This window comes from Panthera tigris, chromosome B4 (assembly GCF_018350195.1).
Source record: "Panthera tigris isolate Pti1 chromosome B4, P.tigris_Pti1_mat1.1, whole genome shotgun sequence".
Lineage (NCBI taxonomy): Eukaryota > Metazoa > Chordata > Mammalia > Carnivora > Felidae > Panthera > Panthera tigris.
The window spans coordinates 128,507,694-128,530,869 of record NC_056666.1 but is presented as its reverse complement, the minus strand read 5'-3'; the positions used below and the strand labels follow the sequence as shown (position 1 = coordinate 128,530,869).

The following is a 23,176-nucleotide window of genomic DNA, read 5'->3' as shown; positions in this document are numbered from 1 at the left end:
GTTAATACTGTCTTATGAATGTTTCAAAGTCGCCAAGAGAGATCTTACAAGTTCCCATCCCAGGGATGCCTGGGTGGCTCCGCTGAGGGTCTGACTCTTGATTTCAGCTCAAGTCATGATCCCAGGATCGTGGGGTCGAGCATCGTGTCGGGCTCTGCGCGGAGCATGGAGCCTGCTTAAGATTCTCTCTCGCCCTCTGCCCCTCCCCCACTCATGCTCCCTAAAATTAAAGTTCCCATGACACACACACAAAAATTAACTACTTGTGGTGATGGATATTAATTCCACTCCCCTCCCTGCCCAAGAAAAAGGAAACGGCAAAAGGCGTATCCTCAGACCCAGAGAAGTCGATTGCCTCAGCCAAGGCCACACAGCTACGGGGAGCTCATGGGGAGCAAACCAGTGCACACAACGCTGGCACCTCCCCTCTCAGCCACTTTGCTCTAAGGCCTGTGGGAATCCATGTCCCCGAATCCCAAAAGCCACTGGCGTCTCACCGCACTGCCCCGTCCTCCCTGAGCACCTCGCTGTCATTATCCCGAACACAACCCTGCAAAGCACGTGCTAGCTTCAGCCCTTTACGGTCCGGACACTGAGGCACAGAAAGGCGTGGGGACTGGGCGGGCCTGAGGCAGGAGCACGGCCCCCGCGCCCCCACAGGCTCCGGGGAGCAGCAGAGCCCATCTTGCGCACCCCCCGGGAGCCCTCCACACGTCCCGGATCTGGTGGGATTCTCACCGCTGCCGGCTGGCGAGCAGTTCAAGAACCCGGAGCACAAAAGGGAAGGGCGCTGCCCAAGGGCCTGAGGGGCGGACGCAGGTCAGATGCCCCGCTCGGTCTGGCTCCAAGGCTGGTCTGCAGGGCAAGATGGGGGCGGGGACGGGCTACCCAGTGCAGAAGCCCAGAGACATCCAAACGCACCGTGGCTTTATTATTTCAACAAACACCAAAAGCACGCCTCCTGGACCTGCGCCAGAGGCAGGCGCCCGGAGGCGGCGAGGCAGGGGGGACGCTCCTTCCTCCAGAGCAGGTGGAGAGCGCGTGGGAAGTTCAAGATGGCAGCAGGGAGGCGGAGGGCAGTGACGTTCGGGGTGCGGGCCGTGCGGGAGGCACGGGCCGTGCGGGAGGCACGGGCAAGTCCGAGGCCGCGAGGGCTCACTTGAGGCGGTACAGGACCTTGCGCTGCATGCGATGCTGAATCTCGCCCCGTCGGAGCATGAGCTGCAGGACCTTGTGGATGGCGTGCTCCGGGTATTTCTGCGGACGCAAGGCTGGATGCAGGAGCGTGCCTCCAGAGGGGACCCCACGTATCCCCCCTGCTCACAGAGAACTTCCGGTTTATCAAAGGCCTTCACACCCATCTCCTTGGCTCCCGCGAAGGGCTCACACCTCCTGAACTCTACTACGTGCCAGGCACCGTTCTAGTCTTCGTACCTCAACTCACTCCACCCCCACAATAGCCCCACGCAGCCGGTACTGTGATTACTCTCATCTTACGGGCCAGGAGCTGAGGCACAGAGAGGCTAAGTCACGTGCTCAAAGTCACACAGCAATTAAGTGGCAGACCTGGGCCTTGAACGGAGTCCACCTGACTCTAGAACCGAAGCTCTTGACCCCCTAAACCTCCCTAAGCCCCAGTCTGCTCGCATATAGAACGAGCGTGGTACCACCTGCTGCGTGAAACTGCTCTAAGATTCAAACGACATGACGTATGTTAAGAGGAGCTGAAATCAGAAAGGCGTGGATTGTTCCTGTGGTTTTAAAGACCACAAGTTGGGGCGCCCAGGTGGTTCAATCGGTTAAGCGTCTGACTTCAGCTCAGGTCATGATCTCACGGTACGTGGGTTCAAGCCCTGTGTCAGGCTTTGTGCTAACAGCTCAGAGCCTGGAGATGCTTCCGATTCTGTGTCTCCCTCTCTCTCTGCCCCTCCCTAGCTTGTGCCCTGTCTCTCTCAAAAAGAAAGAAATGTAAAAAAAAAAAAAAAAAAAAAAAAAAAAAAAAGACCACAAGTTCTCCACAGCACCCAGAAGGCCCCACTCCTCTCTGGGTTCTCGAACGTTGTCCTCCATGAACTGGAGACTCCCCCTCCTGACTCTGCCCCTCCCCACCCCACAAAAGCCAGGCAGCGAGGGCAGAGATACACGGGAGGTGCTGGGGGAGCCTGGGTGTGGTGGTACCAGAACACCAGCCCCCCGTCCTCTCCCCTGATGGGACAGAAGACCAGCCCTGCCCCAGACTGAGGCCGTCTCTAGGGGATGAATGACGGGAACAGGTCCAGGGCGAGGAAGAGCCACCTCATCCCCATCCCCAACCCAGGCCTGTCAGCTGAGCAACAGGACACAGGTGCCGGGTGGGTGGGAGGCAGGCCGCGCGAGCCCCCCCCCCCCCCCCCCAGGCCACGGGAGGGCCTACCTGCTTGGTGAAGTCCTGGATGATGCTGTGCTCCGACACCTGGGAGCCGATGGCAAAGCGGCGCTTGAGCTGTTTCTCGATGCGGCTCAGCATCTCCTGGTCCTCCTGGCTGGTAAAGCCCTCCACCCCTGTGGGCAGAGAGAGACGGGTAGGTGGGGACGGGGCACCGGAGACCTCAGTCTGCTCGTGGTGGGAGACCTGAAGGGACGGGGCCCCTGAGCCAAGAAAGGGTGGCCGGGGAACGGTGCATGGGGGACAGCACGGGCCTGTGGAGATGGCTGGACACAGCCGTGAGTCAGGGGACACAGCACACCTGTGTGGAAGGGTGCTCCAGGCAACGGACTGGCCGGTGCAAAGGCACAGGGGTAGAAACCCGACTTCATTCGAAACCCAGTCCAGGGGCCAGGGACGTGGCCGGACCGGCAACCAGGGGCCAGGTCCTGGGGGCCCTAGGCCATGGCACGGGTTTTGCTTTGATTCTGGGAACGGCCAGGGGAGGGCTCTGAGGAAGGACGTGAGCGGACTTGGAGAGAGAGCCCGTAATACCTGGACCCCACCCGGCTGGTCAGGCAGCAGGGACAAAGTTCCTGGAGGAGCAGATCTGAGAAAGCCGAACCCACCAGTGCCCCAAGGAGGGAGGGCAGGCTGCCCGGAGACCACGGCTGTGAGGTTCCCCAAGGGGCCCGGGCAAGCACCAGGCTGCTGCAGGGCACGTTCCTCCTGCTGACCAAGGCCTACAGATGCCCTGGGGTTTCAGCTGAGGAGAGGGTGGGGCACGGTCAGCGGAGCCACTGGGTGGGGGACCTGGAGGCTCCAGGATGAAACGGATCTGCAAGGCAAACTGCTACGCAGCCTACGACGCCCAGCTCAAACCTCACTGTCCCAAATCACACCTGACCTCTGGCCATCAGCAAAGCCAAGAGCCCCCATTAGCAAATTTCTCATGTTGACGGGAATCCCCTCCAGGGCAGAGACTGAGTCTTCACCAAGGGGAGGGTGGGGGCGATCAGGCCCCTCACACCACCCAAGACACCGGCCACACTCACCCTTGAACATGCCAAGCCTGCTCCCTCCTTGGAGGTGTGGCATTCAGCCTCCCCCTACAGTGTCCTCTCCCCCTGCCCTTATTTCCTCTTTTCACACCACTCCTGAATAATGTCACCTCCTCAGAGAAGCCCTCCAGACCATCTTCCTCCAACATATCCGGCCTGCCAGGATCCCCCCCCCCCCGCCCCCGCAGCCCAGTGCACTCCTGATTGCCTGAACCCCATCTATCTGCCTTTGTCGAATCTCTCCCCATCCAAAATGAGGCCCGCACGGCAAGGACTTGGGAGATCTGTTCACTCCTACACCCCTAGCACCTGGAACAACGCCTGACAAACACCACACCCTGCTCAGTGAAGGAATGAATCTACTCCCAGGAGAGTCTGGCACAGTCAGTGATCCAGAAAAATCTGTTCAAAGACTGAGCCTGAAGCAGATTGTAGGGCTTATGGCAGTTTGACCTTCCCTGACCTCCGGGCCGAGACCTGCATTCCAGCTAACGAACAGCAGCCTTGGCACCATGAAAAGGCCTCTGAATGACTGTCTTATTTCTAAGTGCCCCGCCTGGCTTCTCGGGGGGTGGGGGGGATGTGGGGACAGCTGGAAGTAAACAGGAAAGAGTTCTGGAAGCACTCAGAACGGTTATGAGCTCACAAGGAGTGCCATCGTTCTCAGATGAGGTCAAGATGACAGTTCTTACTAATTAACTGGGTCAAGAGGATCGTCTCCAAGGGTGTGGAGAGAAGCCACCGCTTGTCATCGTGGAAGGAAGTGGCTGGGGCGGAACTGGGAACGGGGGCTCACCGCCAGGAGGACGCTCGGCAAAGGCACAGACGCGACACATGCTCCGGGCCTCCCGGCTGTGGCCCCGCCCGACGCGCCCCCTCACGCCCCCGCCCTCCCCCCCCCCCCCCCCCCCCAGCTCGGGTCCCTGCGCCTGCTCACCTGACAAGGTGCCGGACAAGGCAGCGTCCAGCGTGGACACCTGGAAGAGCCGCAGAGCCTCCTCCACGTCCGCCTCCGTGGCAAAGGGCTGCAGCTTCATCTTGCTGAGGGCCTCGGCGATGCGCACGATGGCCTCCAGCTGCCTGCGTGGGAGCAAGGGGACGCGGCGGGGACTCAGCTCACCCCCCGCCCCTGTCCCAGCACAGCAGCAGGGAGGTGCCTGCCCAAGGTGTCAGACTACGGGGGAGACTGCTTGCGGTCCCCATGACCCTCAGAAACGGAACCCCAGGGGCGCCTGGGTGGCTCCGTCGGTTGAGCGTCCGACTTTGGCTCGGGTCGTGATCTCACGGTCCATGAGTTCGAGCCCCACATCGGGCTCTGGGCTGACAGCCTGGAGCCTGGAGCCTGCGTCGGATTCTGTGTCTCCCTCTCTCTCTGCCCCTCCCCCACTCGCGCTGTCTCAGCTCTCTCTCAAAATTAAATACACATCAAAGAAATGGAACCCCAATTTTTACTCCAGGATGTGGCGCCCAGCTCAAATTTGACATTTCCCAGCCTCTCTGGTATCTACATGTGTCTATGTGACTAACGTAGGCCAAGAAGATGGAAGTTCAAACATTTTGTGGGAATTTCAGGAAATGTCCTTAAGAGATGGGCCCTTCTTTTCCTGCCTCTCCTGTCTCCTGGAATGCAGAGGTGATGGCTGAACTTCCAGCAGCCATCTTAGACTAGGAGGATAAGGGTAAGCATGAAAGAGCCCCACTTGCCAACGACTCTGAGGAGTCATCGCATCAGTCCTGGACCACCCACCCTCTAACATTTTTACATGTGAGAGAGAAATAAACTCCAGTTTATTTACTCTGTTTGTATTTTCCATTACATACAAATAAAATCACTTCTAACTAATCAGTGCTAGAGACAGGATCCAGACGAGATGGGGTCAAACTCTTCATCACTATCTTCTACTGTATAATTTCACAAAAATGAGGAGTTAACCACGAAAACTGAGATCCAGAGAAGGAAAGCCATTTCCCTGCAGTCAGTCGGCCAGAGTCTAGGACCCAGGTCTCTTTAACTCCCATGACTGGACCCTTCCCTTTCCCTCATGCTGCCCTGCAACGAGGGAAACCAGACAAAATTCAGAAAACAGGGTCCCAGGTCTTCTCAACCTTAAAACAGGCCAAGAAGTACATACCGTGAGGGTTTATACTCCCAAAAGCCTCCCTGACCCGCAGCCCTCACTACAGGCCTGCGCTGTGCGGTGAGCAAGGGCCCCCAGCCCTGGCTTGCGAGGCACACCCTACTTTGTAAACCGAGGAGGCCCATGCAGCCCTCCTGGGCCCGGCCCTCCCGCGCCCGCTCACCGCACGGTGATGGGGATGTTGGAGCGGCGGTCGCTGTCCCTCTCGTGCTGCCGGGCTCCACTCCGCATGATGATATACCGGTTCTTCAGCTTCTCTGCGGCCTCTGCCGACAGCCGGGGGCCACACTTCCTGCAGGATGGTGGGGAGCAGCTGACATGAGGCCAGGAAGGGTTCTTGGGGCACCCACCATGTTGCCCAGCCAAGTGACAGTCACAGATTCAGGGGAATACTCAGATCACCTAAGGCAACCCTCATCCTGAGGGTGAGAAGACAGAGCCAGGAGGGAGGAGTCGACTCCCCAAGGCCACCAAGGACCTGGCGTCAGGATGGGGCAAGCCTCACAGCTGGGGCCCGAGCCTCTGAGGACGGGGCCACAGGAGCTCAGAACTGTGACAAGGACCCAGGACGGGAGTCATTGCGCCACTCCATCACTCCAAGGGTGGGTAGGGGGGAACTGAGGGACCTACCGGACTACAGTGCTCCCCTCCCATCGGAGGGGCTCTTGAAGACTCCTCCACCCTCAGGTTTTACCCCCAACAAGAGGCCACCGAGGCATATGTCCAGCGTCTCCACACCGTGGCTAACAGCACAGCCCCTGGCGCCAGGTACCTGGGTTCAAATCCTTGCTCTCCTACCTCCCACTCAGGACCTTGGACAAGCTACTTAACCTTTCCTTCCCTCAGCTTCTTAGCCGCAGCCCCAGTAAAATGGATTCCTATGGTCCCTCAAAGGTTTAGGGACAGGGCTAAAGTTCGCTTACACGTGAAATACTCAGAGAACACCCGGCACAGGGTAATTATTGTATGTAGGATTACAGTTACTGGCCGGCTGTGAAGAAAACAGGAATAAAAGTCTCAGCTGCCATTTCCCGAGTGTTGACTCGGTGCAGGGGCTCTGCCAAGCACTTAATCACCCGTGCCATCATTACAAAAACCCTAGGCAACACCAGTCCAGGAAACGGGAGATTCAGAGGGCAACTGACTCGCCCAAGGTCACACGGTGGGGCGGACATGCCCCAGAGCCCGTGTGCACGATGTCCACACTGCACCGCCTCCCTGCATGTGAGAGTCGAGCTGATCTTTAAAGACCTTCTGATTTTTACAATCTCATTTTAGAGATGGGGCAATGTAAGCCAAAAGCCACCGAGTGACCTGTGCGAGTTCAGAAAGGAACCTAGCCAGAACCCTCAGGAGGGCTTCACTTGTGAGAAGGCATCCCTTCTTGTAATCCCTCGTAAGAAGCAGGCCCAGGGTCTCTCCCACCCTAGGAGAGCCAGGCAACCCCACTCCTGCAGGGCCCATGCCTAGGACTCACGCTCGGCAGTAGGCAATGAACTTCTTGAGCTTGGCCAGGTCGACCTCACCCTCCACAGCCTGGGTCTGGGTCAGTGCACTCACGTGCAGAGTGACGACGTGCTTGGCCAGCATCTGGGGAGGCAGAGGGGACACTGGGTCAGCCCACAGGCCCTCCCCAGCCTGGATCCCAACACAGAAGTTGAGCAGGCAGGAAGAAGGAGCTGGTAGGGCCAGAACTCGTGGAAAGGAGGAGGCCTCTCTTTCCTCAGGGTCTGTGAGCCAACCAGACAAAATCACAGAGCTGCCAGGGCCGTATAGGCCACAAGGAGAGCATCTGCCTGAGTACAAGCCTCCAGCAGGGAGGGAGAGCAGAGGCAGAAGCAGAGAGCTCTGACCACGGGGCCCCGGATGCAGCTGAGCCCCACACCTTTAGGCTTGCCCATTACATAAGCCACTACTTTCTTCCAGAGACGTCCTGGCCAGAGCCGGGCTTCTATTATTTGCAGAGGTCAACTTCCTTGTTTCGTATACAAGGGGCTGAGGCCCGGGGGGGAATGACTGACCCAAACCGCACAGCCTAACACACACAGGAGGCAGGACTGGACCCCCAGTCCAGTGTTCTCTGCCAGCCACAGCCACCCCTCCTGGGCTGCCCACTTACGGGCAAGTCGGCTTGATGGTCAGGACTCTGGGCCAAGCCCCGGTGACCCTCCCCCAGAACTGCAGCCCTGGCTGGACCCGGCCCTGTGCGCCCTGTGGCCCTGGCCGTCTTCAAACGCACCACGTCCCTCTCCTCATTGTGCTCGTCCTTGACAATGAAGATCATGTCAAAGCGGGACAAAATGGTGGGCATAAAGTCGATGTTGTCCTCCCCCTTCGTCTCATCCCAGCGCCCGAACACCGAGTTGGCTGCAGCCAGGACGGAGCACCGGGAGTTGAGGGTGGTGGTGATCCCAGCCTGAGGGGAGAGGGAGGGAAGCAGATGGCAGAGATGAGAACCCGGGGGCACGTCCCCTCCGTGCGTCCGTGCACACGCGCCCCACCACCCCAGGCCGGCGGCTGCTGCCAGCACAGGCCCTGGCGAACAGTGGCCCCCCGCCAGCACCCTCCCCACGCACGCCGGGCCAGGCTGGACGGGGGCCATTCACCTTGGCTATAGAGATGGTCTGCTGCTCCATGGCCTCGTGGATCGCCACTCGGTCGTCTTCCCGCATCTGTGTGGGACAGGAACGTCTGAGGCCCACGCGAGGGGTCAGGAGAGCAGCAGGGCAGCAGGAAAACCACAGCAGCTACCAGTCAGGCCCCAACTCTATGCCCGGCGGACGGCAGGAACGTGGAGACCTCTCGCGCCAGTGACCACGAACCCACTCTCCAGATGAGGAAACGGAGGCTCAGAGAGGTTAAACCACTTCCCTCGATAATAGGCCGGGAGACTGACCACACCGGGCTCTAAGTCAGAGGCGGTTTGTGCCGTCTGAGCACAGGAGGCCACACCTCCACCTTCCAGCTGCCAGCCACGTCACCATCAGACTCACCTTGTCAAACTCGTCGATACAGACGACCCCGCCGTCGGCCAGGACCATGGCCCCACCCTCCATGATGAAGTTCCGGGACGAGGGGTCCCTCATCACTGAGGCAGTCAGGCCTGCCGCGCTGCTGCCTTTCCCCGATGTGTACACCTGCAGGGAGAAGGGGAGGGGTCAGGGCCCTGCACATCTCTAGCTCCGCGCTCTGACCCCAGTGAGGCCGGGGCCCAGACTGATGGGGCTGGCTCAAGCTCACACACCAAAGCCGGCCACAGAGCCCAGGACAGAACCCCAAGCTCTTCCCCTGGGCCAGGAAGGCAGCCCCGGCACCAGTCTGGCCCGGTGGGCGTCCACACGCGCTCTTCACCTGAGCCCCGCCACAACCCTGGGAACCGACCCTCAGGGGCCCGGCTCACAGAGGAGCAAACGGAGACCCGGAGATGAAGGACACACTTCGAGGTGGCCTCAGGGCTGGGACAGGGATGCCTGACCCCCAAGGAGAAGGCTCCCCCGCCCCAGTCCCATCATCTCTGTACAGACTCGAGTACCACATGCTGCCCCTGTGGCAAGTCCCAACCCAGGTGGCCTTACGGTGTAAAATATGCACCCATTTCAAACTTAGCCCTTAAAAAAAGAAAGGATATGAAGTATCCCACTGCATTTTTTATGTTAAGCTACAAACTAAAACAACACCGCTTCCGATATATTGAGCTACACACAATAGTAAGATTAGTTTCGTCTGATCCTTTTAGTTCTCTAACGTGGCCACCAGAAACTTCAGCCCACTGGGGGCACCTGGCTGGGCCCAGTCAGTTAAGCAGCAGACTTCGGCTCAGGTCATCTCACGGTTCGTGAGTTCCAGCCCCGCATCGGGCTCTGTGCTGACAACTCAGAGCCCGGAGCCTGCTTCGGATTCTGTGTCTCCCTCTCTCCCTGCCCCTCCCCCACTCGTGCTCTGCCTCTGTCTCTGTCTCTCTCCCAAAAATTAACATTAAAAAAATTTTGTTTTGGGGCGCCTGGGTGGCTCAGTCGGTTAAGCGTCCGACTTCGGCTCAGGTCACGATCTCACGGTCCGTTGAGTTCGAGCCCCGTGTTGGGCTCTGGGCTGATGGCTCAGAGCCTGGGGCCTGCTTCCGATTCTGTCTCCCTCTCTCTCTGCCCCTCCCCCATTCATGCTCTGTCTCCCTCTGTCTCAAAAATAAACGTTAAAAAAAAATTTTTAAAAAAAATAAAGAGGGGCGCCTGGGTGGCTCAGTCGGTTGAGTGTCCGACTTCTGCTCAGGTCATGATCTCACAGTCTGTGAGTTCGAGCCCCGCGTCGGGCTCTGTGCTGACAGCTCAGAGCCTGGAGCCTGCTTCGGATTCTGTGTCTCCCTCTCTCTCTCCCCCTCCCCTGCTCATGCTCCATCTCTCTCTGTCTCAAAAATAAATAAAAACATTTAAAAAAAAAAAAATTTTTTTTAAAAAATAAAGAACAACAAAATATTAAAAAAAAAAAAAAAATTTTGTTTTTTTAAAGAAACGTAAGCCCACCCCGATGGCTCCTGGCTGTAGTGCACACGTGCTTGTCAGGCTGCTCTGGCACGGAGCCCGTGGCATACTTCCGGTCTATCCAGACTACAGCTCCCGCTGGCACAGCCCTGTCCCACTGGCCACGATGGCCATCCCCGCCCTCTCTGAGCCCCCAGGCCCCCAATCACTGCACAGAGCACCCCGCCTACCACACACCTGGGGTCAGATCCCTGTGCTTGCACTTACTAGCTGTGGGACCCCGGGCAAGACGGAGCTCTTCTGTACCCGTTTCCTCCTCCTTAAAGGGGTCACAACACCCACCGTGCAGCGAGCAGAAGGTCAGGTGAGTAAATCTACGTAATGCACTGCGAGCAGGGCCCGGCCCTTAATCTTCACCTGATTATTACCAACATTACGGCCCAGTGGGTAGATAAACAGAGTCTCGGGGACAATAGGTGACTTGCTTGCGGTCCGTGACCAGCCAGCTACTGGCCAGGCAGAGATCCAGAGCCTGTGCTCTCAGGCCGCACTCCACCCACGGCCCCAAACCGACCCACACCCATTGGTTCCCTTCCTCCTCCCTCTGTGCCGTCCTGACCACAGGCGAGAGGAACGAGAAAGAGATTCCGGGAAGCCAGCTGCCCCAGGGGTCCTGGGGACCCGGTAGCCCTGCCTGCAGCCTGCCTCCCTACTGGGGTGGCCAAGCAGAGCAGTGAGCCCTAGGCACTCACCCCGATGGGAGAGCACTTCTCCACAAACTTCAGCAGCTGGGACTTGGCCGTCCCCGGGTCCCCCAGCATCAGCAGGTTGATGTCTCCTCGGCGGGTGAGTCCATCAGGGAGCCTGGGGGAGGACGGGCAGGTGGGCGAGGCTGGCACTTGGGCTGGTCATGGGGAGGGCTGGCAGTTGGCCCCCCAACCGGGTTATCACGAGCCTCAGAGCAGCAGGCAGCCAGGGGCTCCGGGCTGAGACCCTCGTTCACAGCCGCCGTGTCCCCTAGCCTTGCCCGTGGTAGCAATGGGGGAGACAGCTTGCCTCCAGGGCACAGACAGCCAAGGAAACGGGAGACCACAGATGAACCACAAGCCAGCTGACAGCAAGCCTGGTTGATGGGGAAGAAGCCTGGGAGTAGCAGGCAAGGCTGAGGGTCCCAGGAAAATGAAAAGAACATTCAAGTCCTGACCATCAGCAGCTACTCTCGTAGGGGCCAAGTTACTCATCCCCTCCAAGATCTGGAGGGACCCAGACCCCCACCTCTTTCGGGAGCCCCCAAACAGCAGGCAGGCGATGGCCTTCTTCATGTCCGTTCCACCGAAGATGGACGGGGCGATGCTCTTGGAGATGACCTCATAGACATTGGGCAGGGCGGCCAGGCGCCGGAACTCCTCCTCCTCCTGTGGGGTCACGGGCCCGGCAAAGCTGCGGCCTGGGTGGGCCGGGGAGGGAGGGTGTGTGAGTGCTACGTGAGGGAGACCCTGGCCAGCCCACCGCCCGATCAGGGCGCCCTGCGGGGCAGGGCCTCAGAGCTGGGACGCCACAAGCCTGAGCAGAGACCCCGGTTCTGCCCCTCAGGAGTCGGCCTGTGCTCAGGGTCCAGTAAGTGAGGGGAACGGGTTCTGAGGAGCTAGGAGACTAGATCGCAGACACCCTTGGGGACCGCTGGGAAGGGTGGGGACAGGGAAATCAGGAGGCCCGGCAACGATCCAGAGGAGAGATGACAGGGGCTCGGCCCAGAGTGCAGCACAGCCAGGACCCCAAAGCCAACTCACCAGAGCCATCTGTGTCCACCTGGATGCCCAGGACACGGATGTAGGAGCTCCGGATGCCCACACCCACCCTGTCGCGGCCCCTGCTGGAGGTCAGGCCAAACTTCTTGATGGAATAGATGCCCATGATGGTGACCCTGTTCCCGGGGACGACCTTGTCACACAGGTACCTGAGGGAACAGGGAAGAAGGAGAAACAAAGATGAGAGCCTGGTGGGGACAGGGAGGTCTCTGACCCGCTCACCCACCCTGTCACACTCATGGTCCACCTTATCATCTATACCAGAGGCCTCCCCGCCTGAGCTGGCTCCAGCTGGCTCCGTGTTGGCTCCCCACCCCTTCACAAGCCCCATCCCCGTCCCATCTGCTGTCAGACTCGCCGCGGGCTCCCCAAGCCTTCCTCCTCAGGCCCTCCAGCCTCTCTGCAGGGGCCACCCCCACTTCTGCCTCTTTACGGCCCCATGAGCTCCGTTCCGTCAACTCATTTTGCCTCTGGACTTTCACGTTCTCTTCTCAAAACGAAGGTGCTGGAAGAAGGCAGTCTCCGAGCCCCTCCAGCCAGAGCTGGAGCAGTGGGGACGCTGGGGTGTACATCCGGACCCTGCCACTCAGAAGTCACCGCACATCTCTGAGCTTGGGGGGTAGGGGCAGCAATATCACGGGATCAAGAGAGGAAACAACCCAAAAGTGCTTTCCGTGCGGGAAAGACTCACATCCTACCAAGGAGCGTCACCATCACTGTCACTGTTCTGAGAGGATTCTAAGGCCCTTCTTCCCACACACCACTGCTTGAGTCTGGATTACAGACTGCTTGGAGAATAACCTAATCAACAACAAACACACAATTTGTATTAAGGAACTATGCTAAACACGTGCATCTTCCAATTACCACCTCCCAGCAGCCTAACTAGAGATTCAGGACCGTCATTATGCCCGTTTTCCTGATGAACAAACCGAGGCTTTGCCAACTCATGTAACTCGCTAGAGTCTGACCTCTACACGTCCCACTGCCACTGACGAAGCTAACAAGACCTGTGGATCCACGCCTCAGGAAACCACACAGCACAGGACACCTGCACGCACACCCAGGTGCACCAGCCCAGGTGACGAACCCCCATCACGTCGCCAAGTCTTCCGCTCAGGTGGCCGAGAGGGGACCAGACTCTAGAGTCAAGCACCCTCCCCTCCTTCCCGATCCTTCGGCAAAACCCAAGGAAGAGGGTGAACAGAGAGCCAGGGATGCAGGTGAGGCAGGGGCTCTCCTGGCTCCGAGGGCTGCGGGGACCCCCCCCCCCGAGGAAAAACCCAGAACCAGAGCCCTCACGGAGCCAGTCGGCCTCTCGGGGTTCCAGGTCCAGCACCCGCACGGCAGGGGCTACACGCCCTCACAGACTCTGGGACGACAGGACGAGCGGAAACATGGGGGGCACCAGGGTGCCAGCGAAGGGGTGTTCCGTGACGAGCCACCCTCTCCGCCCACCACACTCACTCGGCCACACCCAGCACCTGAGCTGGGGACTCGGCCTGGCCGCCGCCCCGGTGGGAGCCCCTCCCTGCCCCCAGCCCCAGCCCGTGTCACCTGTCGCAGTAGAGCTGCATGTGTCTGGGCATCTCGCCGTGAGGCACCGCGTCGGGCAGCTCCTGCAGCTTGAGGGTCTGGAAGTCCACACACTTACACTTGTCGGGCATGATGAAGTAGGGGTCCAGCGGGCACTTGGGGCGCCCAGCCTGATCCCTGCACAGGGGGAGGAGAAAGGGTCACCAGAGCTCCCCTGAGAACCCAAACCCCAGGGAGCACCCCCCAGGAGTCGGTGACAAGCTCTGGTCCACAGCAAGTTGAGGGTGTCCGCAACAGCGGGGCAAGGCCCTGAAAAGGAGTGCAGCTCTGTGGGGTACCACGAGCCAGGTGAGGAGCGGGGAGGTCTGCTCCAGGCCCGGCTCCTCCCCCTTGCAGACAGGTCACACTTCCAAGCCCCACGAGGGTCTCGGGGTCCCCACAGGTAGAGGAGCCAAATCACCAGTGACCTTATGAAACCCCCGCTCAAATCCCAGGACCTCTCGGTGAGGGTCTGCGCACCTGGAGACCATCCTCAGGGTCCAGGCCTCTGTTCACCTCCACGTGACGAAGTCACAGTTCAACCATTACAGAGGCGTTAGAGCAAAGCACCCCCTACGTGCCAGACACAGTTCTACAGGCCAGGGACATGGCAGTGCGTCCCTGCTCGTATGAACTTATGGTCTAGTCAGGGAAGAAAAAGCCAGCCGGCGAATGACTCCGTGACAGGACGACAGGCAGTGCTCCATGCCGTGAAGTCGGTGGGTGACAGAGTGACTGGGCACGCACACACCCAGTGTAAGCTGGAGGCCTGGGGGAGGACCTCTGTGAGAGGACAGAAGAGAAAGCTGATGGAAAAAGTGAGAATGTGGACTGTGGAGGTCAGAGGAAAGAATGTTCCGGGCAGAGGAAACAGCATGTTCAAAGGCCCTGTGTTAGGAGGGAGGCAGCGAGGCTGGGTCCAGAGTTGGGGGAGGACCGGAGGCCAGAGAGGGCTGTGGAGGGCCGTGCGGGCCAGGACAGCGCTGGTCTCTGGGTGACACGGAAACGGCTGGGTCACCTGCGGCTGCAGAGTGGAGAACAGACTGGGAGATGAGGTTGGGCCCGGGATTCACCACTCCAGGTGAGAGGACAACAGACATGCCCAGGAGGTTAAGAAAAGGTCTGGTTCTCTACGTGCAATCTTAAGGGCAGAGCCAAAAGGACTTCCCAGAAACATTCTGAGACCGAGCACTTGGGCCTGGGCACCTGAAAAGATGGGGCTCCCATCTGGGGCGGGGGAGGGGAGCTGTGGAAGGACAGATCTGGGGGGTGGGATGGAGGTCAGGTCAGTGTGGTTCAAATCTGCAATGTCCCCTGGGCACCGGCTTGGGGGCATCCCGCCCACAACCAGGTCTGACTCTGGAGTTCAGGGGAGACACATGTGAGTGTCGTCTGCACGTGGATGATTCTTAAAGCCCGAGACCACTCAGGGAATGAGTGCAGAAGGGAGCATGGCTGAGCCCAGGGCACTGCCGACACTTTGGTCAGGTAGCTGAGGGGGACCAGCAGAGGCCCATGAGCAGCCTGAGAGAGGGCGTGGGCCCTTCAGACCAGGGGTGGAGATCATTTTCTGTAAGAGCCAGAGTGTAAACATTCGGTGTTACGGGCCAAGAGGCCACACACGCAGTCTCTACAGTGCAAATGTGGTCATAGGCAACATGTAAATGAACAAGCGTGCTATGTCGCTGGCCCAGCTGCCCCAGCAAGCCAGTGTGCTTCAGAAGACTCCAGACAGACTCATCCCCCTGGAGTGCTTTCCCCTTCGAACCCTGGGTTCCCCGCACAAGTCGTCTGGACGTGCCGGTGGGAACAGAACTCACCAATGGAGAAGGACGTGGCCCCTGGTTCTCAGCCCTGAGCCCCAGCACATCGGCCCGCACCACCCCCACAGGGCACGGCTCTGCCCCAGCCCCTCTCCCTGCAGGCGCTGCAGGCTGGTCCCTACGCTTCCCGTCTCCACTCAGATGTCCCTCCCCCCACAAGGCCCTGGGGCCCCCCCACAAGGCCCACTCACGTGTTGCACTTCCTAGGCAGGGCGTAGCCCTCCAGGCCGGGGCGCATGGCGATGTTGCTGAGCGTGTTGCGGCAGCTGCGGCACTGGATGGAGATGCGGGTGGCCTTGGCTCGGACCCCAGACGCTGAGATGATGATGCCAGGAATCTTTACCAGGTGCGACATCATGTCCGACTGCAAGAGAGCCATCCAGAGGGCGGTTGATTAAAGGGAGACAGGGACCCCAGAGAGTGCACGGGAAAATCCTTTTCTCACGTATGCAGAAGTACTGAGAGATAAAGTGGCACTTCTGTAATTTATTTCAAAGTACTCTGGCAAAAAAAAAAAAAAAAAAAGAAAAAAGAAAAAAAGAACAAAGGCAAAATGTTAACCACTAAACCTAGGTGAAGGTATATGAGATTCATTACACTATTCCATTTCCATGTGTAATTTTCCATAAGACAAAACAAGAAAAGTTCCTTTCAGGGGAACCTTGATGGCTGAGTCAGTAGAACACGTGACTCTTGATCTCAGGGCCTTGAGTCGAAGCCCCACGTTGGGTGGAGGCTTCCTTAAAATTAAAAAATTAAAATTAAAAGGACTTTAATATTTATTTTTGAGAGTGAGAGTGAGAGACACAAAGCACGAGCGGTGGAAGGGCAGAGAGAGAGAGGGAGACACAGAATCCGAAGCAAGCTCCAGGCTCTGAGCGGTCAGCACAGAGCCTGATGCCGGGCTCGAACCCACGAAACCGCGAGATTGTGACCTGAGCCGAAGTCAGACACTTAACTGACTGAGCCACTCAGGAGCCCAAAATTAAAAAGATTTTTTTTTAAAAGTTCCTTTCGCTATCTTTTCTTCCAGTTCCCAGTGGCTTTCCTGGGACAGGCAGGCTACAGGTTCATGCTGACACCCCCTCCACCAAAGCCTGGGAGATGGGAGGCGGAGAAGGAAAGAGGCTGGCCCCCTCTGTGCTAAGTAAGGCCACATGTGCCCACAACAAGCCAGGGACACCGGAACTGTTGGAACCACCCCAGAGCATGTTTTTCAGACAACAATCTACAAAGACGCGGTCACCTGGCACTCCAGAATCCCGAAGGACTGGGGTAGTCTCAGCCCCTCCGAGCCATCCCTGACCAGTGATCCTCCTAGAGAGGGCTCCTCCTCTACTGTAGGAAACCCATCACCTGAAGTGGGTCATTCAATGTGTTCTCCAATGAGTCTGACAGTCGGAAGCGTGTCCCTGGGGGGAAGTGGAGGCTTGCCACCCTCATGAAACAGCTGCCCCCCAAAACAGGTCCAATGCCGCTTCCACAGAAAAGCGTGATACTGAGTTTAATTCCAAACATAGTCACGGAGCCCTTCCCTGGTGCTGGGAATAGATAAAGCCGACAAGCTCCAGAACTCACAGCCCTGCTTCGGGAACAGACCTGCATCGTGCCAGCCAAAGGCGGCTTGACAGGGACCCCCAAGAGAGCTGCAGGATGTGGAGTAGATCTGTCAAGCAAAGACCAGAGCATGGCCTCATGAGTATGACGCACGAGGAGGAGATGCCATTAGCTAAAAGGGTGACATCTGGGCCCCGCTATGGAGCATGCCGAGTACAGCCAAGTGCATCACCTCCTTAGATTCTAACCACCACCCTGTAACGGAACGACTAACGTCACGACCATCACTTCCTGCTCACTGCTCCCCTGGCTCTCACTCCTGCCAATTTTATAAGTTGTCCTCCACGTGGCAGCCAAAGGGACTGTTTGCCAATGGAACCAGCCCACTCGAATACCTAAACACCCCCTGCTTTCCTACCGCGCTCCATACAGAATCCAAGCGTTTCCATGGCTGGAAAGCCCGGGCCCTCTGGCCTCTTCCTCCCTTCCCCCTTCCTTCCCTCAACCCTCATGTTCACTGGGGTCCGGCCACACTGGTTCCTTCTTGTTCCCTGAAGCATACCACTGCCCCCACCTCAGTGCCTTTGCACCTGCTTCTCCTTGAGCCTGGAATGTTCTTCCCTTGGGCTGTCGCGCAGCTGACTATGACTCACTCAGACTCACTCCAACATCACTTCCTGAGAGAGGCCTCTTCTGACCGCCATCCACCTCCCTCGGCCACTGTCATATTTACTCGCGTTTCTCTTTCCTTCATGACTCCTATCACGGCTCCTGAAGTTATCTCAAAGTCCTGTATCTGTCTCTCCCACCATAAGCTCTGTGAGAACTGAGTCCTGTCTGTTTACATGAGGGTCTAGCCCACACGTGGAGCACAGCAGCCTTCAGTATCTGTCAACTAAAACAAATAAACCCCTCAGATGCCAGCCCCTCCTGCTTCCCGATCACTCTTAGCCTCGCCGGCTGTCCTTCAGCATGGCCTTGACCATACATACCATGCTCCCCTCACCACTCAGGCTTTGTCCAGGCTGTACCTCTGCCTCCCTGGAATGTTCTCCCAACTGTCTGCCCACTGCTCAGTCTCCGCTCAGATGGTTCTCCACCAGGGAAGCTTTCTGTCTTTCCCACAGGGCCACCCCCCTGATTTCTTCCACTGCACTTAGGAACATCCAAAAATCATCACAGGTGGGGCTCCTGGGTGGCTCAGTCAGTTGAGCATCCGACTCTTGATTTCGGCTCAGGTCATGATCTCATAGTTCGAGATCAAGCCCTGCGTCGGGCTTTGCACTGTGCTTGGAATTCCTCCCCCCACCCCGCCCCTCCCCACCTCGCATGCACGCTTGCTCATTCCCAAAAATAAACATTAAAAAAAATAGGTAACTAAAATCACCCTGGGTAATATTCACTGCTTTACTCAGGGCTCCCCCCACACCCCACGGGTAGACATAAACCCCACACAAGAGCTTTTTGTTTAGCTCAATGTGATTTCTCCAAGAACCAACTCAATGCCTTGCCCACAGAAGGAGCTCAGTAACATTTGTCCTATGAGTTAATTTTACAGAGGAGGAAACTGGCTCAGAGAGGTTGAGTGAGCTGCCCAGGGTCACACAGCTGGCACTTAGATCTGCCTTTTCTGAAGCCCCAGTGCACCATGCAGCAGCCACTGCCACCCTCAGACCAGCCTCTAAGGGGACCCACCTTCAGGCTACGAATGCTGGACGGGCTGGCATCGGACTTGAGCATGACTTGAATGTCCTGGAGCACCTCCTCGCCAGAGGGCCGGGGCCGGGTCACCTCATCGGCCACCTCCTTGGCAGCCTCCTCCAGCTGAAGAGGAAGGAGACAGCTGTTGGTGACCAGAGCAGGACCGGCCCTGGAGCGGGGAGGGGAGGTTCAGGGACGGGGTCCCACTCACCAGCTGCAAGTGCTCAGCTGGCTGCTTATACAAGTAGTCGGCCAGGTCCTCGTCAAAGCTGGCCAGGTCCTCCACCTCCACTTCGATCCAGTACTCCCCCAGGTTGTAATGGCGCTTGAGTTCATCCCTGCGGTGGGCAGGTGGCAGGGTGGGGGAGGGGGAGGGTGCAGAGGAGATCAACACTGGCCGAGGCGCACCTGCACCCCAAATCTGCCCACACCAGCACCACCACTGCCCGCCCCCTCCTCTTCCCAAATACACATCGAGTTCCAGGTGGTTCTGTGACATAACCCTGCGGAGGCTCCCTGCTGCCGACAGAGGCATATCCTCCAAAAAAAAAAAAACAGGTTCCGTGGAGATCGTCCACAAGATGGCCGAAGCACAGTTCAACACTCCAACACAGGGTTGTGTGCACACACAGGTGGGTCTGGGAGACTCAGCTCTTTCGCTGCAGGACTCCCTGGAGCCTTTTACTTTCTCCTGGAGACTAACCTAACATACACCTCAAACCTGGGAGCCCAAAGACAGCAGAGACCGTGTCTGTCTTATCAACCACCAGATGCACTTTTTACAGAGCATCCTATGGGACTCTTGTCCCAAAACACACTTAGGGACCACTGACCTACACAGGGCCCTCTCCTCAGCCTAATCTCAGACCTTATCTCCCCCCCCCCCCCCGCCTTATGTCCCAGAGCCACACACAAAATGACCACCCTGGCCCAAAAAGCCCCTTGCTATTATAAAAAGCGACTCCTACCTCTCTGCTCATGCATGCAACTGCCCCTCTCAGGAATGCCTTCCACACCTGAAACTCTTCTCTCAGCTAGGGGTTAAACTTGGGCTCCTCTGGAAGCCCTCCCTAACTTCCTTCTATATTCCTCCTTTTCTTTTCCTTTAATTTCTTTTCATGTTTATTTATTTATTTTGAGAGAGAGACAGAGCACGAGCGGCGGAGAAGACAGAGAGACAGAAAGAGAGAGAGAATCCCAAGCAGGTCCCGCACCGTCAGCGAAGAGCCCGAAGTGGGGCTTGAACCCATGAACCTCGAGATCACAACCTGAGCTGAAATCCAGAGCCAGACACCCAAATAACTGAGCCACCCAGACACCCATATAGTCCTCCTTTGAGGTAACTGTCACTTTGTAATCGTCTCTTGGCCTCTATGCCTTGCTCCCACTGACTTATAAGCTTCACGGACCTAAGAGCTTCTAAAGGGTAAGCAATAGGCCTTTCCATCTTCATACCTCAATGCCTAGCACAATGCTTGGCACACAGATGGTCAATGTCAGCTGGTACATGAATAGGGGGAGGCACCATTTACTGATGACACAGAGACTGTTACTTGGAAGTCACTCAATAATTGGTCCTGCCCAAGCCTGAACCTACAAATCCACCTCTGCCTTTTAAGGTGCTAGGGACAGAGGCTGGACCTACAAGGATCTGACATGATGCCGCGGATTATACAATGACAAAGAGCAGGTTCAGTGGAACAGTGCCTGGCCCGCAGCAGGTGCTGATCAATGGAAGTTGCAAATCAGAATGACTGCATGAATGAAATAAATAAATCCTAACTACCATCTTCACCTTTTACACCCATTGAGAACTTGAGTTTAGGAGACATCAGAGACAGTACACGGAAAAACAACAAGAAGCAAACGACCAGAAACAAGTCATGGGTTAAAAAAAAAAAAAAAAAAAAAAAAAAAAAAATCAAAGGACCCTAGCAGCTCTAGCTGGCTGTTAGGAGCCCACTCAACAGGTGACCACTCAAAAGTTACCTTCAGGTACAACACGTACAAAACCAAAGGCCACAAGGGTGCAGCCGGATGAAGCACGGCTGAGACCCCGATCCTCCGACCTGGGACATGCTCCCTCATTTCTCTGGGCCCGTGTCCCCCCATTCGTGCTCTACGACACTAGCCGGCTCTGAGTGATGACGTGCGACCCCTGTCGGCGCCACACTTGGGGGGGGTCTGTGTGCCCCCCTTCCTCCTGTCCTGCTCCAGCCCGCACCTGTATTTGAAGGTGAAGCCGGTGCGGTCGGTGCCCACTCGGTACTGCCGCAGGAACTCCTTGAAGCGCCTCTGCAACTGCGATTTGCGGGCCTGCCCCTCGTCGGCCGCGGTGTCCCCCCCGAAGCTGTCGCTGTAGAAGATGCCGGGGTCGTCGAAACCCGACATGACTGCGCCTGGCGCGGGGACAAACAGCTGGAGCCGGCGGGGGTGGGCTCGGCTCCGAATGCGGGGCGGGGGGACCCCAGCTCGCCGGCGAGAACGCCTGCCCACCCTGCAGCGCCCTCGGTTGCTGAGCCCTACAGACCCCCCGCCCCCGGTCTCACCTCTGCGACCCCACAACCCCCAGACCCGGGTACACCAGCACCTCCACGCACCGCCGCCGAGTTTCGCGGGAAAAACGAGACGCCGCGTTCGGGCGCCGCGGCCGCTGCGTCCCCATTGGCTCGCTGAGGTTCCACAGCCAGCGATTGGACCGCTCTGCGCCCGCGAGCCCCACCTTCCGGACAGGCCGCTGGAGCGGATTGGCTGCGGGGCCCGTGACGTCACGTCCCTGGCCTCCTTCCGGGCTCCATTTTGCTTGCCGGACAATTTGGCGCGAAACTTCTGATCCGGGAGGAAGCGGCGGCGCGGGGCGGGAGCCAAGATGGCGGAGGGAAGGCCTTCGCGGGGGGGGCGGTGGGCGCGGTGCGAGGGCTGCCTGCGGACACTCCTCAGGCCCTTTACAAACCTCGTGAGACCATGTTCGCCTCCAGAGCCAGGGGCTGGGAGAAGTGGGGGTTCCGAAGCTGTCGGTCCCGCGCAAACCCGCTCGCCCCCCGCGCCGGGCTCTCCCTGGCACACACCCTTCCAGACGGTGGGGATGAGTTAGAAATAAGTCGCCTCTGGATCCAAAATGGTCCCGGGGGTGTTTTCTTCGACCCAAAGGGTGATTTTTCTTTTTCCATCGTAGACGACTTTTCGTTATTTGCCAGTGCTTAAAATTTGCGAAAGTTCACGACCCCAGATACCCAACCTCGCTTGGAAAAATGGGAAGATTTGGTAAAACTTGGCGTTCTCAAGCAGCAGCGAGGGCTGCATCATCTCTCTTCCCTTGTCTTCCGTTCCCACCCTCCACGATGAACCACGGCAAATGTTTCCTTCCCTTTGCCACAGGCATGTAAACCTATTTAGGGGGGGGTGTAAAATACCAGTATTTTTACAGTGTGTAACAAAATCAGATAAATCTGAAATTTGCTTTTCTCGTTAATACTTCCTGGAAGTCTCTCTGAGGACGGGATAGATTTATGTCATTCTATTATTTTTATTTTTTTTAAGTAATCTCTACACACCCAACGTGGGGCTTGAACTCACGACTCCAAGATCAAGAGTTGCACGCTCTTCGAACTGAGCCAGCCAGGTGCCCCTGAACTCATTCTACTTAACAGCTCATAATTCTCCATAGTATGAATAGAATACAGATTATTCAGCCCTTTTCCTGTTAGTAGAATCAAGATGGTTTGTTTCCCTGTCTGTCCCCTCCCTCTTTTCCCTTTTCACTACAAATAAGGAATATTGACGTCCCTTTCACAGAAAACTGGAAGCGAGGCCTATGGTGGGAAGATCTACAGCCGCTATTTGGATGCCTACTCTTTGCAAACATAATGTCATCATAATCAGTGGCTCCTGGACCTGATTGCACTTTGGACTCTCTCAGCTTTTCGCAAAACAGGATTCCGGAATCAGAACCTCTCGGGACCCAAGATCCCCTGGGGTGATTCTGACAGCACTGTCCACAGATGGGTGTTTAGACACCCCTGGCCCCTCCACCAGCTGCGGAAGGTAGTTGTATCACTTTCATTTTGCCAGTGAACAAAAGGAGACCAAGTGCCTCGTCCAAGGTTCCAGACTTAGTGACAAAGCCAGGACAAAGTTCTCCAAACTCCCCCGTCATCACGTGCTAGTGGTATAAGGAAACACTTTGTCCCCTGCTTTCTCAACTACACCTTAAGCGAGGGCTTTTCACTTTCCCAAATTGGGAAGCTGCACTATTAATATTTCAGTGGCTCTCATGACTTAGGGGGAAAAAAATCGGGGCTCTAGAGCTGGACAGACTTGGCTTAAATCCTTCCTGACCCCCAGAGCACCCTGCGCAGGTTTGCTGCGAGGATTAAACGAGATGACAGGTGGGGTGACACAAAAATCGCTTAGCCCAAATCACAAAACCCCGATCACCCTCCTTTCAAAATAGGAGCTGACGTTGGGCGATGTTGACATTTTACACGCCTCTCGTTTGCTTCTCCAGACAGGCAGGTGATGTGGGTCTCACCGCATTCGTGTTGGAGATGACGGGACTGAGCCCCACAGAGGTTAATAACGAACGTCCACAGCCGCGCTCCATAGCAGTGTCACATCTCACTGTAGTCCCAAAG

At 57.4% G+C, this 23,176-nt stretch overlaps 1 protein-coding gene across 3 annotated transcripts; it reads right to left on the bottom strand.

Annotated features, from left to right (window-relative positions):
* Positions 1-910: 910 nt before the first annotated feature.
* Positions 911-21,196, bottom strand: MCM5 (minichromosome maintenance complex component 5). Of its 3 annotated transcripts, none has more exons than XM_042993149.1 (17): positions 21,143-21,196; positions 20,767-20,941; positions 18,754-18,880; positions 18,537-18,665; positions 15,476-15,648; positions 13,444-13,599; positions 11,869-12,035; positions 11,354-11,525; positions 10,831-10,942; positions 8,597-8,740; positions 8,210-8,275; positions 7,843-8,019; positions 7,081-7,193; positions 5,767-5,895; positions 4,403-4,545; positions 2,414-2,541; positions 911-1,257 (listed from the first exon to the last, which is right to left on the bottom strand). In XM_042993149.1, exons 2-17 carry the CDS (start codon positions 20,931-20,933, stop codon positions 1,156-1,158), a joined length of 2,205 nt encoding a protein of 734 aa, XP_042849083.1. In that variant the 5' UTR covers positions 20,934-20,941; positions 21,143-21,196; the 3' UTR covers positions 911-1,155. The 3 variants fall into 3 exon arrangements, with proteins under 3 accessions (XP_042849083.1, XP_042849082.1, XP_042849081.1); XM_042993148.1 differs by having other exon boundaries at positions 21,133-21,192; XM_042993147.1 differs by having other exon boundaries at positions 21,092-21,189.
* Between the last annotated feature and the right edge of the window lie 1,980 nt (positions 21,197-23,176).